The following is a 13,052-nucleotide window of genomic DNA, read 5'->3' on the forward strand; positions in this document are numbered from 1 at the left end:
CGCACTCCCCCCACCTCAGAAACGGGAATGTGTCTTCCCTAGTGTTTTTCAATTTGCTTTTTTTGCTTATCTTGGCCTCTCCACTTAATAGTTTGGCATTATCTTGCCTCCCTTTCTTTATGCTTCTACCTAAATATATATATATATTTTTTTCTTGTAAAACTAAGATCATAATGTATGCAGTTGTATAACATTTTGTACTTAACATATCCTAGATATCTGTATTATACATCAAAACATATCAACGTACCTTATTTTCTTTATTAGCTATATCATTTCTATGGTGTGGCAGTACAATAATTTCTTTAACTAGTCTCTTATGGTCGGGTTGTTTTCAGTTTTTCTCCAGTCGAGCTGAGTTGATACAAAATACCTTCATCTAAGGAGAACCATTGGCCCAGTTGTTTACAGTAGCTAGGCAGCATAGGTAATCCAGATAATCCCAACATACCTAGTTTACTTAGTACCTTCAACTGAGCCCTTATTTTCAGCTTCTCCCAGGGTTTGCTAGTGACATATATCTTGGTGACCATTCTGTAGTTTTAGTGGCTTTGTGTTTTGGGTGTGTTTGATTTCTTCATGTCCTGAGGTTTCTAGAATATCATCCTCCTTTCATGTTCTGCAGACCCTTTGAAACTGCCCAGATTGGGAAACAGGAAAACCTGAAATCTCAGACAGAAAATTATCTAAAGTTCTGTGATAATGGTCTAACAAGCCTCCCTGGCCCTTACTCACTGTATATGTGAAATGATGAGGTAGCCTGCCCTGGCTGAATTTCATTATTACTGACTACCTCTGTTTTTTTCTGGCTGAATGTCTCCAGATTAAACCTTTCAGAATGTGCCATTTGCTGTTGGAAAGTCATATTCTGCATTTAGCTGAAGGATTTAGAACAATTTTTCTCAAACCTGTTGAATCATAAAATTCACCGGAGAAGCTTGTTTAAAAAAAAAAATGGATCAGTTGATTAAGATGGTAAATTTTATGTTACGTGCCTTTTACCTCTTAAAAAAAAAATTGGAAGAAAAAAGGAAATGGACCAGATTCCACTTTGTAGCTATAAAAGAGAATGAAGATGTACCTTATATGCATGATAGATTAATCTCCAAGACATGTTGTTAAGTGGTGGGGGAGGAGTTGCAAAATGGTGTCTACCATATATTAACTCTGCAGAAAGAGAAGGAAAGAAAGGGAAAATGTATTTGTTTCTGTACACTTAGAAGCATACCCAAGCAGCAGGTAATCTTCTTTGCCTCTGGGAAGGGAAACTGGATGCCAGGGATCGGAGTGAGGAGTGTTACCTTTGGAATTTTAAATCATGTGACTCTGTTACCTATTCAAAGATAAATATTTTTTTAAAGTTAGATTTCCGAGTCTCTATCGTGGATAGTCTGGTTTAATACATTTAAGGTGGGGCCTGGGAACCCATATATATTTTTTAAATAACAGCTTTATTGAGACATGATTCATGTATCATAAAATCCATCCTTTTAAAGTGTACAGCTCAGTGGTTTTTAGTATATTCAGAGTTGTGTGATCATCGTCACTAATTACAGAATATTTCCACCTCCCCAAAAGAAAACCCCGAATCCATTAAGCAGTCACTCCCCGTTCCCCCTCCCACAGGCTTCCCACAGCCACCAATCTCCTTTTTGTTTTGATGGATTTGCCCATTCCAGTCATTTCATGTAAATGGAATCTTACAATGCAGATCTTTTATGACTGGCTCCACTCATTGAGCATAGTGATTTCAAGGGTCATCCATATTGTCGCGTGTATGCACGCATATATGCCGCATCCATGTAGAATTGGAGGAACTGCCAAATTATTTTGCGAGTGGCTTTACCATGTTCCATTCCCATCAGCAATGTTTGGGGGCCTGGGAACCTGTGTTTTCACAAGGATCTTGATGATTCTTATGCTCAAGCAATTTTGGAAAACACCGTCTCCAAGAGTAGCCCAGCCCCTCCTACTGCGGCTGTTTGTCTTCCACCCAGAGCCCAGAAGCACTGAAGGACGTGTTGATCACTGTGTGGAGAACCGCCGCAGAACGCCTCTCTGCAGAGCAGTCAGCACCCCAAGAAAAAGGATCTTAAACAGAACGAACTCTGGGGTGAGGTCAGCCAGGCTTGAGTGGGGTTTTTTGTTTGTTTTAATTTTTTTTTAAGATGGAATATTGCAAAGAAATCTAGCCGTTCCTTGAAACCTCAGAAGAGGAGGAATGCATAGCATGGGGAAGCCAGTGCATAGATTGATACATGCTTTTTCCTTCCCGCAGTGGAACAAGGATAATAGTCTTTATGAATTGGAATCTGATTTCTCCTTTTTCTAGAAGTCTTTTTTAAAAAAAACAGTGTAACCCATTTTATCTGTAATTGTCTTCTGTGACTTTTAATAGCCACAAGTAAAGTGTTAGGTGCTGTAGGGTATATAGAAATCGAAATATAATGTACACGTGAAACATATAATGTTATAAACCAACTTCAATTTTTAAAAAATGTTATATGATATTGGCATGATTATTCTGAACTCTAAACTATGAGGAAAAACTGTTTTCATACACAGTAGGATTTGAGTTCTAATTACTAAGACAAAATTGAAAAGTCTCCCAGACAAGATTTTATATATGGGGCAAGTCTTCTGAGGATAGAAATAAACATCTGCTTTGGAACACTTCCTGCCTCAACCCTTAAATAACTGTTTCTTTTAGCTCCCTCCTTTGGAATGGGAACGGAGCAGGGGGGCTGGAGGAGCAGGGCACCCGGCACAAAGTGGGTCCCTCTTTAATGAGCCATAGTAATAGGCACTTTTCTCAGGACCACTTGGTAACAAACACATAAATAGAATAAATAAATGGTCTTCCAAGTTGTTCTGAGCAGAATTTTAATTTCCGCCGAGAGAGGCTCTTCACCTTGTTTGATAATGGACTTAATGTCTTCACCGGAAGGCAGTGCCTATAGAGCCAGGAGGAAGACACCAGACCTGGGGAGTCCAGGCCTGCCTGTGCTCTAGGGGGTGAGGTCAAGGGTAGGCTCAGCTCCGTTTCTTATTTTTGTATTGTGATTAAGTTTACGAAACATAAAATTTACCATTGTAACCATTTCTGAGTGTACAGTTCAGTGGCTTTAAGTACATTCACAATGCTGTGCAACCGTCACCACCATCCATTTCCAGAACTTTTTCATCATCCCAAAGAGAATGAAACTCTGTACCCATTAAATAATACCTCTGTTCCCGCCTTCCCATTCTACTTTATCTCTCTGAATTTGACCACTCTGACTACCTCATACCAGTGGAGTTAGACAGTGTTTGTCCTTTTGTCTGACCTATTTCATTTAGCATAACGTTTTCAAGGTTCGTTCATATTTATAGCACATGTCAGAATTTCCTTCCTTTTTAAGGCTGAGTAATACTCCTTTGTATGTACGTACCATGTTTTGCTTATCTGTTCTTTGATGGACACTTGGGTTGTTTCCACCTTTTGGCTCTTGTGAATAATGCTTCTGTGAGCATTCGTGTACAAGTATCTGTTTGAGTCCCTGCTTTCATTTCTTTGCGGTATACACCTAGAAGTGGAATTGCTGGCAGATGGTAATTCTGTGTTTAACTTGAGGAACAACCAAGCTATTTTCCACAGCAACTGCACCAGTTTAGATTCCCACCAGCAGTACACAGAGATTCCAGTTTCTTTACATCTTTGCCAGTACTTGTTATTTACTTTTTTTTCATAGTGGCCATTCTCATGGGTGTGAGATGATATCTCATGGTGGTTTTTCTTTTTTAATAAATTTATTTATTTTATTTATTTATTTTTGGCTGCGTTGAGTCTTCGTTGCTGCACGCAGGCTTTCTCTAGTTGCGGTGAGCGAGGGGGGCTACTCTTTGTTGCAGTGCGCGGGCTTCTGATTGCGGTGGCTTCTCTTGTTGCAGAGCACGGGCTCTAGGTGTGTGGGCTTCAGTACTTGTGGCACGAGAGCTCAGTAGTTGTGGCGCATGGGTTTAGTTTCTCCGCGGCCTGTGGGATCTTCCCAGACCGGGGCTGGAACCTGTGTCCCCTGCATTGGCAGGCAGATTCTTAACCACTGCACCACCAGGGAAGACCCTCTCGTGGTGGTTTTGATTTGCATTTCTCTCATGATGAATGATGTTGAGCATCTTTTCATATGCTTGATGTCCATTTGTGTATTTTCTTTGGAGAAATGTCTATTCAGGGTAACCTTTAGTCAGGCTACTTGTTTTTTTCATTGTTGTAGCATTTCTTTGTGTATTCTGGATATAAACCCCTAATCATATCTGTCATTTGTAGACTTGTGTTTCTTTTAAACAACACAAATCTGATTGTGTTGCTCTGTGCTGGTGATGGCCTTTGAACTCTGCTCAGCTCAGTCTTTTACCATCCCTGGGCTACTCTCACCTGGCCACTCAGCTTTTGAGCTTTGTTCATCATCTGGGCGTGGAAATAATTTTACCTTCCCCATAGGAGTGCTTGAGGACTGAGACTGTTAATTACCTTAAGACAGGGCCTAGGAGTTCCTCTGGTTTCCATGAATAGTGCCATTTACTACTGTCTGTAGGCCAAGACAGAAGACCCTGCAGCTTCTGACTCTTTCTGGGAGGTTTATTTACCAGAGCCCCTGTATCAAGACAAGGTCAGCTGCTTCGTGTCCCCCTTAGAGCAGAACATACGACAGGCTCCCAGCAGATAGGTACTAATTCGTGTGATCACGTTGGGCTCATCACCACACTTATGTTGTCAACTCTTGCCCCCTCTGTTTTCCCATGCGTGCCCACAGTGCCCGGGAGAGTGCCGGTTCACAGTTGGTGCTTAATAACTTTGCTTAGGTGAATGTGGTACGGGTGTGAGTTCGGGGTCCTGGGAGGAAAGCTCCTGGAGCAGAGGTAACTTTATGTAGTAAACCCTGATATCAGTGTCTCTCCATACGGTGGTTTTTTCTTTTGAAGAAGGAAGAGAAGACACTACCCCACTCTCCAGCTTCAGTCACAGACTCTTCTCGTTAAGGGCCAGCCTCTGTTTTGGGCTGTGGGCGTTTGTTGTTGCCTCTGCTCCTCTGCTGTGCTGGAGGGGCTTCTGGTTTTAACTCAGGGCGCTGCAGACCAGAGCACTGTTCTGAGTGCATCACTGCAAGCCGTTGCGGAGTGGAGGTGTATTTGAACCATGTAAACGTTTGATCTTGTCGGGTAGTTTAAAATTTCGTTTGTCAGGTCAGTGTTCTGTCTGTTTTGACCCTGAGGCTCTTTCTCATGGTTAGTACTTTGGCAGTTCTAGAAAGAACTCTCCTCCTCCCTCTCCATCTACGCTCCCACCAACACACTAGTTCCTCCCCCCACCGGCTGTGTCCTCCTGTTGCTCCCTCTCTCTCACCTCCTCCTTCCTCTCCATCCCTTCTCTCTCTCTCCTCCCCTTCCTTCCTCCCTCTCACCCTTGGAGGTCTTCTTGTTTTATAGTCTATTTCATATTTCTTAAAGTGTCTTCATTTTCCAAATGATTCTCTGGAACTGTCACCTAATCAGAAGTTTTTAAAGCCGTGTGTGTATGTGTGTGTGTGTGTGTGTGTGTATGCACACGCACATTCCTTCAGGCATTTCCATTGTTGTTTCTTTAACAAATACAGTGTGCGTTAGAGTAGATTCAGACCAACCAGCGCTTAAGCCTGGGCTCCACCACCACGGCTGGACCCTCCCGCAAACACAGGCCCTGTGGTAGGACCGGGCACTTCTCGTTCCACACCTCGTTTCCCACCTGTGAAGTGGGCTGCGGACAGCACTTTCCTCCTGTGGTGAACCGGAGGGTTCACTGAACCAGTTCAGGTGAAGCCTTCAGTACAGGCAACTGTGACTTCTATGCCCTCTGTAACAGTTTGCCACGTGCTTTTTTCACATATTATCTGAAGTCAGTTTGAGGTTCTCTGAGCCAAATCGCTCAAAGGAAGCGGGGGAAGAGGAGAGCTGGGAGGCGGCAGCAGCCTCTCAAGAGAACGTTCCAACGAGTCGATCACGGTGCAGAAACCCTCTTCCAGGACCCGCCAGCTGTCTTGAGCCCTCAGTGTGGCCTGACTTCTGGGCCGTGTGAAGAAGAAAGCAGACCCTGAATTTTTCAGCATTCTCATACGTGGACTTTTCTTCTGTCTTGCAGCTGATGCCTTTTTCAAAGCCGCTATAAGCCTCGTTCCAGAAGTTCCAAAGATGATTAATATTGATGGAAAGATGCGGCCCTCAGAATCATTCCTCCTGGAATTCCTCTGCAATTTCTTTTCTACTTTATTAATAGTTCCGGTACGTTTCCCCAGAAGACCTGTAGGTGATGTCTTTCTTTGACCTGTTTTACATACATTCTTAGTCCTCAAAGTGCAGGGATGTTCTGTCTATACCTGTATTGGTTTTCTAGTCAGATGTTTGAATTTTTCAATGTGTTTTCTATTCATTCTGTGTCCAGGGTATATAGTCTAGGCTCTCTATATGGCCGAGGGGGTATCACTTAGTGGTGAGGGCTCAGGCCTCCGGACCAAGACACCTAGGGTAGAATCCCAGCTCCCCTTCCTTCCAGCTCTGTAGTTTCAGGTGATTGTGTAACATTACCAGGATGCAGTTTACTCATTTACAAAATGGAAATAATAAGAGTATCTACATCTCGAGGTTGTTGTGAGGATTAGGTGAGCAAATGTACGTATGTGCTTAGAACAGTGCCTTAGCACATAGTAAACACTTAAAAAGGTAATGGTGTTGTTATTTTGATGGCAAGTGCCAGAAACCGCAACAAGATAGCAAAAGTCAAAGGGGATATTGTTGGAAGATGCTGGGGTTTCTCGTGGGATGTAGGAGATGAGAAGTCAGGCTTGGGCTGGAAGGAATCAAGGCCACTCCCAGGATCCAGCATTAGGACCTTCACCCTAGTTGGAGTTCTTAACCTGGGGTCCACCTACCCCAGGGTTTCTGGCAGGGCAACCATGAATTTAGATGAGGAAAAAAAGGTTTTTTGTTTTTGTTTTTGTTTTTTTTTACAAACCTCAGTGAAATTTAGCCTTTTGCTTCATTATGAATCACAGGCAATGAGCCACAGTACCAGCTGCAGTAGCTGGGACTTTGTCACAAAAATAATTAACAATATGTTTATATCACATTTCAGGTGTGAAAGTTATTTCAGAAGATCGTCTACATGTTTCCTTCCTTTAAAAGTGCAGTAGTTATTAGGCCCATCATTACTTCACCAAGAAGTAATAGATTACAATATAACAAATACATTGAAAAAATATTTTGACAACTATATTTTAGCATAATTGATTGCCTTTGTAGTCTTACATATTTTATTTTCTGCATTAAAAATAGTACTCTGAGTTGTGCATAGGCGTCACCAGGTTGTAACAAGGTCCAGGCACAAAACGGGTCGGCTCCTGATGAAGCCGGATGCACATAGGAATCGGGGATGCTTTTTAAAATACAGAGTCTTGCTTTGTCCCATCCCCGCCTCCCCACCGAGAGTCTCACCCAGTAGGTGGGATTGGCCCCTGAACCAGCATTTTTGAAAGCTCCCTCATCAAGTCAGGTGTAGGTGGTCCTAGGACCACACTTTAAGAAATGTCCCTCTGGACTCAGGCCGTGAAAGCAGCCCAGCTCCCATGGGTACGGGGTTCCTTTTTGGGGTGATGAAAATGTTCTAAAATTGACTGTGGTGATGTTGCACAATTCTGTGAATATACAAACAACCTATGAATTGTGCATTTTAAGTGGGTGAATTGTTGGGTGTATGAATTATATCTTAGTGAAGCTGAGAGAACAAAAAGTGAGTTGCTCCGAAGTTTCCAAGTTCAGATCCCAAGTTCTTTGAAGAGGGGCTGGGATATTCAGGAGGCGGGCTTGGTGCTTGATTTCAGTGTTTTCAGATCTCCTTCTTAGTACTTTATAATCAGTTTCTCTCTTTTTTGGATATTCTAGTTATTTGTCAGGTGACAAAATCAGGGTTTCTAATGAGGAATTGATCAATGTCATTGTTCATTAACTGGGATGCATTTTCCTTCTGCGTATGGGGTTTTCTCTGTTAAGAACCACTGGCGCCTTGAAGAAAAGCCTTGTGCTTGGAGTTAGAAACTTGTGTTCGGTCCTGACCCGATGACTCAATAGCCTCGCGGCCTTGAGAAAGTTTTGTAACTTTCAGAGCCTCAGTTGTCACCTTTCTAAAATGTCATCCAAATGCACACCTAGCAGGGCTGCTGCGAGGATTGACTGAAATGACAGCTATGAAAGTGCTTTGTGAACCAGAAGCTTGGCCCCTGGGGTCACAAACTGATGACCAGTGGGTGGAATCCAGCCCGGAGACATACTTGTTGGCCACATCATGATGGAAAACATTTGGAACTAATTACCCACATTTAAAAATTGGTAGATCACAGGAAACCCCAGATATTTAGTTCCTTGTGAAAAATCAGGTCCAGCCATGTGAGGCCCGCATTCCCCGCCTGGCCAGTTGGCCCAGCTGGAGAGCAGCTGCCCTTCCTGGGGGGCGTGTGCACTCTCTCCAGGTCCCCGGGTGCCTCTGGGTCCATTAAATCCTTTTCTGTTGCCTACCGTTCCCTTAGGCATTCAGGGGAACCCCCCTGCCAGACTTTATTGGTTCCTGGTATCAGCGCTCAGGCTTTCGCCAGGATTTACTAAAGATGATGAGATGGAGAATAGCCACAGTTCTTGACTTCTTACCAGGTGCCCTGTGCAGTGCTAACTCCCTTCGCCAACATTCAGTCTCTAGGAAAATGCCCCCAAGCCTTGCAGGGTAGGAGTCATTGTACCTTTTCCACTTAAGGAAACCTGGAGCCCGAGAGAGGCTTGCCTGGGGTCGCGCCGCTGTTGAGGAGCAGAGCTGGGAGGTCTGTGCTGCCGCAGAGCCTGTCCTGCGCGATCTGCCTGAAACGTTTGCAGGGGGCTTTATTAGCTCAAGGTTGTCGAGACTTAACAACCCTACGTCCCTCCTGTGGGATGCAGCATAGTAACTACTGGCCGGCTCTCCGGGTGCAGTGAGATGCTGAGCCTGAAGGGCCAAGGCTGGGCGCTAACCGAGCTCAGAAGCCAGAGGACGGGCCACACGCGAGCCCCGCCCGCTGTGAGTAGGTTTAGCAGGAGATGACATCCACATCCCACCTTTACCTGGTTCACATTTTTACCTTTCATGTCTCAGCTTTTTTTTATTTCTGTGTTTTAAATTTAATTTTACTGTTGTAAGGACATTTAGCATATCTATCCTCTTAACACATTTTTAAGTGGACAGTACAGCTTTGTTGACTCAAGGCACAATATTGTACAGCAGATCCCTACAGCTTATTCATCTTGCTTAATTGAAACTTGAAGCTCATCGATTAGTGACTCCCCATTTCCTCCTCCTCCCAGCCCTTGAATTCCACGCTTTCATTCTATGAACATGACTATTCTAGATGCCCTATATAAGTGGAATCATACAGTATTTGTCTTTCTGTGACTGGCTTATTTCACTCAGCATAATATCCTCAAGGTTCATCCAAGGTTATGATAGCATTTCTTTTTTTTTTTTTTTTTTAAGGCTGAATAGTATTCCATTGTATGTGTATACCACATTTTCTTTATCCATTTATCTGTCAATGAACATTTAGGTTGTTTCCACGTCTTGGCTGTTGTGATAGTGGTACAGTGAACACGAGAGCACTAGTATCTCTTTGAGATCCTGATTTCAATTATTTTGGATAAATACCCAGAGGAGGGATTGCTGGATCATATAGTAGTTCCATTTTTAATTCTTTGGGGTACCTGCATACAGTTTTCTATAGTGGCTGCACCATTTTGCATTCCCACCCGCAGAGCACAAGACTTTTAAAGAATGGGTTTGGAAAGCTTCGATTCATTTTATTTGTTTAGAAAAAAATTGAAGCCATTTTAGACCAAATAAAATACCTGGCCCCCTCTATTCGTACTTATAAATGCAGAAGTAAACAATTCCCCCAGGACAGCCCTCTCTCCTCAGCAAGCAGCACCACCTTTGGAGCATTTTGAAGCGTTCCTCTTTGGCGCTAGTAGCAGTCAGCGCTGCTCTTGGTAGACTGCAGCACAGTCTTCTCCATGTTATTGAACTAATGCATTTCTTTTAACAACATTTGGTAGGATAAGAAAAGTAGAATTAATTGAACAAGTTCAGTGTTACCACTTCAGACGCCTGATTTTGATTCAATTGAAATTTGTAGGCAATGGAAGTGTTTCCCATCAGTTTCCTGGCACTAATCACCAGGACACAGCAGGGAAATGTCTTTTCTCCGTCTTATCTTTGAGAAAACGTCCAGCCATCAGCATAACATGGTATCCAGGTGCTAAGATTCATTCATTCCGTCTACCCCGCAAATATTTGTTGATCTGGGGATGGGGGAGTGAACATGAGAAATGTGTGCTCCCACTCAAGGAGACAGATGCTAATAAGCAAATAAATACTTAACTACGATTGTATAAGGTGTCATAAAGAACTACAGGGACCTCTGAGAGCCTCAGATTTGAAGGGAAGTGCGTCAGGGAAATTCCCTGAGAATGTGTTACCTGAGCCGAGATCCAGAGGAAGACTAGTAGGTCCCTAAGTGTGGGGCGGTGGGGTGGGGGGGGGGGGGGAGGGGAGGGTGTTCCCAGCAGAGGGAGCAGTGTGGGTAAGGCCTTGAGGTGGGAAGGGCCACCCAGCAGCACCGGAGGAAGAGAGCCGCGGTGACCAGCGAGGTGATGCGAGACTAGAGGGGCACCAGGGTCTCGAGCCGGCAAGATGGGCAGGGGCTGGCTGCAGCAAGGCCGGGGAGCTCTGCAGACTCTCCGCCGGCCTCGTGTCTCCATGGTGATCTGTCTCCTGCCCTCCACCCCCGCCGTGTCCTCCCAGTGCCCCCCTCTTTCCTTTCTTGCCCTTCCTCCCAGTCCCCTTGTGTTCTGGCTCCTCTTCTAAAGGTCTTGAATATTTATTTAACACACTTACATGCCTTTTACGGTGAGCCAGCCAGCAGTTCACAGATACTCACTGCGAACAAACCTGTTATTATCCTCGTCTCACAGAAGCAGACCCTGGCACAGAGAGGTGAAGTGACTCACCCAGGGTCACCAGCTAGGAAGTGGCCAAGACGATTCAAAGCCAGGATGTGTGTACTCCGCGCTGTCTTCGCTGCCTCTCAGGTCTCCTGGGAAGTTAGTCGTTTCCAGGGTATTCCTTCTCGCAAGCAGTGACATTTAATAGAAGGATTCCCGCAGACCAAGGAGCCAGAGGGATATTCTGAGTGGTGGAAGGCAGGCCCCCTTTCCGTGCAGCAGAGAGAGAGAGAGAGGTTTGAGTCCCTCCCAGGCGCCCCTTGGGAGCCGCCTCCTGAGCATTTGTTTGCTGCCGGGCAGCCTTGGCAGAGACCCCAGGGGAAACCTTTTCCCCTCGGATTGCCAACTGAATTGGGATCTTTTTTTCTTCTTTAAAAAAAAAAAAAAAAAAATGTGTTTGCCTTTCTTTAGTTGCTGGCACTGGTACAATTTCTTTTGAAAATGTTACAACCACTGAAGCGTGGCTATCATGTGGAAAATGTTCTCCTTGTAGAGAAGGTTGGAAATAATCTCTTCGTCTCTTCGGTTTAAAGCTAGCAGAAACGGCTGGCTACAAACCTTCACGTCTCCGTTACCCCTTCTTCCACCTTTCTGAAGGTGTGTTGAATGCTCTCTCACAATAGTTATGGCAATTTGTATTGAAATTAAGTTACTGGAACATTCAGATTGTCGTCTCTTTCCAGGGCAGATCCTGAAATAGAATATATTTTGAACATCCACATAGCAGAACGAAATAGCCTAGTTAGAAACAGCTGTTAGCAAAGAAAGGCAGTAGTAAGCTGCCATCTGAGACTGACTCTCGCAATGGAAGGCGGACCATGGCACAGGCAATTTTGCTGCATATAGTTTGAGGTACTCAGATTTTGGAGTGTCATGTGTCTTCTTTTGTGCCGACGCCATAACAGCAATTCCTGTAGATGTTAACAGCTGTACACATCATCTCCCACTCCTCCACCCTCATTCTAACCCACTGGAAGTATTACTGCTGTGTATCCACACATTGGATTACGTAGCTGTTAACTCCCGCCCACCTCGGTTATCACACTTCTACTCCATGCCTGAATTCAAGATAGCCGACTAGTGTATGCCTTCCCCCAACTAGCCAGCTCCATAAAGTCTAGTTCGTCCCTAATTCATCTGTAGAGAGGCAGTATAAATAGAGTATTAGCAGTTAGGAATGTCCACTCTGGAGCCAGACTCCCGGGGCTCAAATCCTGCTTCCCCCCATGCACCAGCAGTGTAGCTTCATTTCCCATCTGTGAAATGGGGGAAGAGGAGGTCATAAGAGTATCTTCCCGGAATGCAGAAAAGCTATGGTAGCTACAATAGCTACCATAAAAGCTAGCTGTTGTTTTTGTAGCCACCTCAGTGCCTGGCACATAGAAGGTGCTCGAAAAATGTTATCCATTCAACATTATTTACCTACCAAGTGTCTGCTCTGTGCCCAGCACTGTCCCAGGAAGCAGAGACAGGGATGGGGCACCATTTGCAATCCTGGGCAGTCCTGGCAGTGTATTACTGGCAAACAGAACAGATAAAGTACCTGCCGTCCTGGAGGTTATAGGCTAGGATGAAAAAAAAGATGAACCAAGAGGTATGTTTGGGTAGTTAGGAATAAATAAGATCGCTTCCGATGCTGAGCACTGCTCTGAAAAAATGAGATGGATGACTTGACGTGAAGAGAGACTAAGAGAGACGGGGCGGGGCTCTGGATTGCCGATCAGGGCAGGAGCTAACATGTAAGATGAGATCTGGAGGCTGTCAAGGAGCCAGTGTGGCCAAGTCTTGCAGGTGCATATTCCAGTCAGGGGAACAGCAGGGCTGGGAGGCCAGACCCCCTTGGCATATGAGCTGCCCTCCGGAGCATCCTGTGCCCTTCAGTCTGGTCTGTGTGGGAGACTGGCCTCTGGGGATCGCGTCACCGGGGCTTCCTTCCTTCTGACTTCCAGCTGGTTCAGCCAGCGCGA

The 13,052-nt window shown here is 44.7% G+C and overlaps 1 protein-coding gene across 2 annotated transcripts in view; it reads left to right on the forward strand.

Moving 5' to 3' along the window:
* VPS35L (VPS35 endosomal protein sorting factor like) overlaps positions 1-13,052 on the forward strand; it is a 119,027-nt gene that overhangs the window by 89,044 nt on the left and 16,931 nt on the right. For both annotated transcript variants that reach the window (XM_068525177.1, XM_068525176.1), the window contains one exon: positions 6,155-6,294. In XM_068525177.1, coding sequence (XP_068381278.1) covers positions 6,155-6,294 — 140 coding nt within the window. The remainder of the gene's footprint in view (positions 1-6,154; positions 6,295-13,052) is intronic.

Source organism: Eschrichtius robustus, chromosome 16 (genome assembly GCF_028021215.1).
Source record: "Eschrichtius robustus isolate mEscRob2 chromosome 16, mEscRob2.pri, whole genome shotgun sequence".
NCBI lineage: Eukaryota > Metazoa > Chordata > Mammalia > Artiodactyla > Eschrichtiidae > Eschrichtius > Eschrichtius robustus.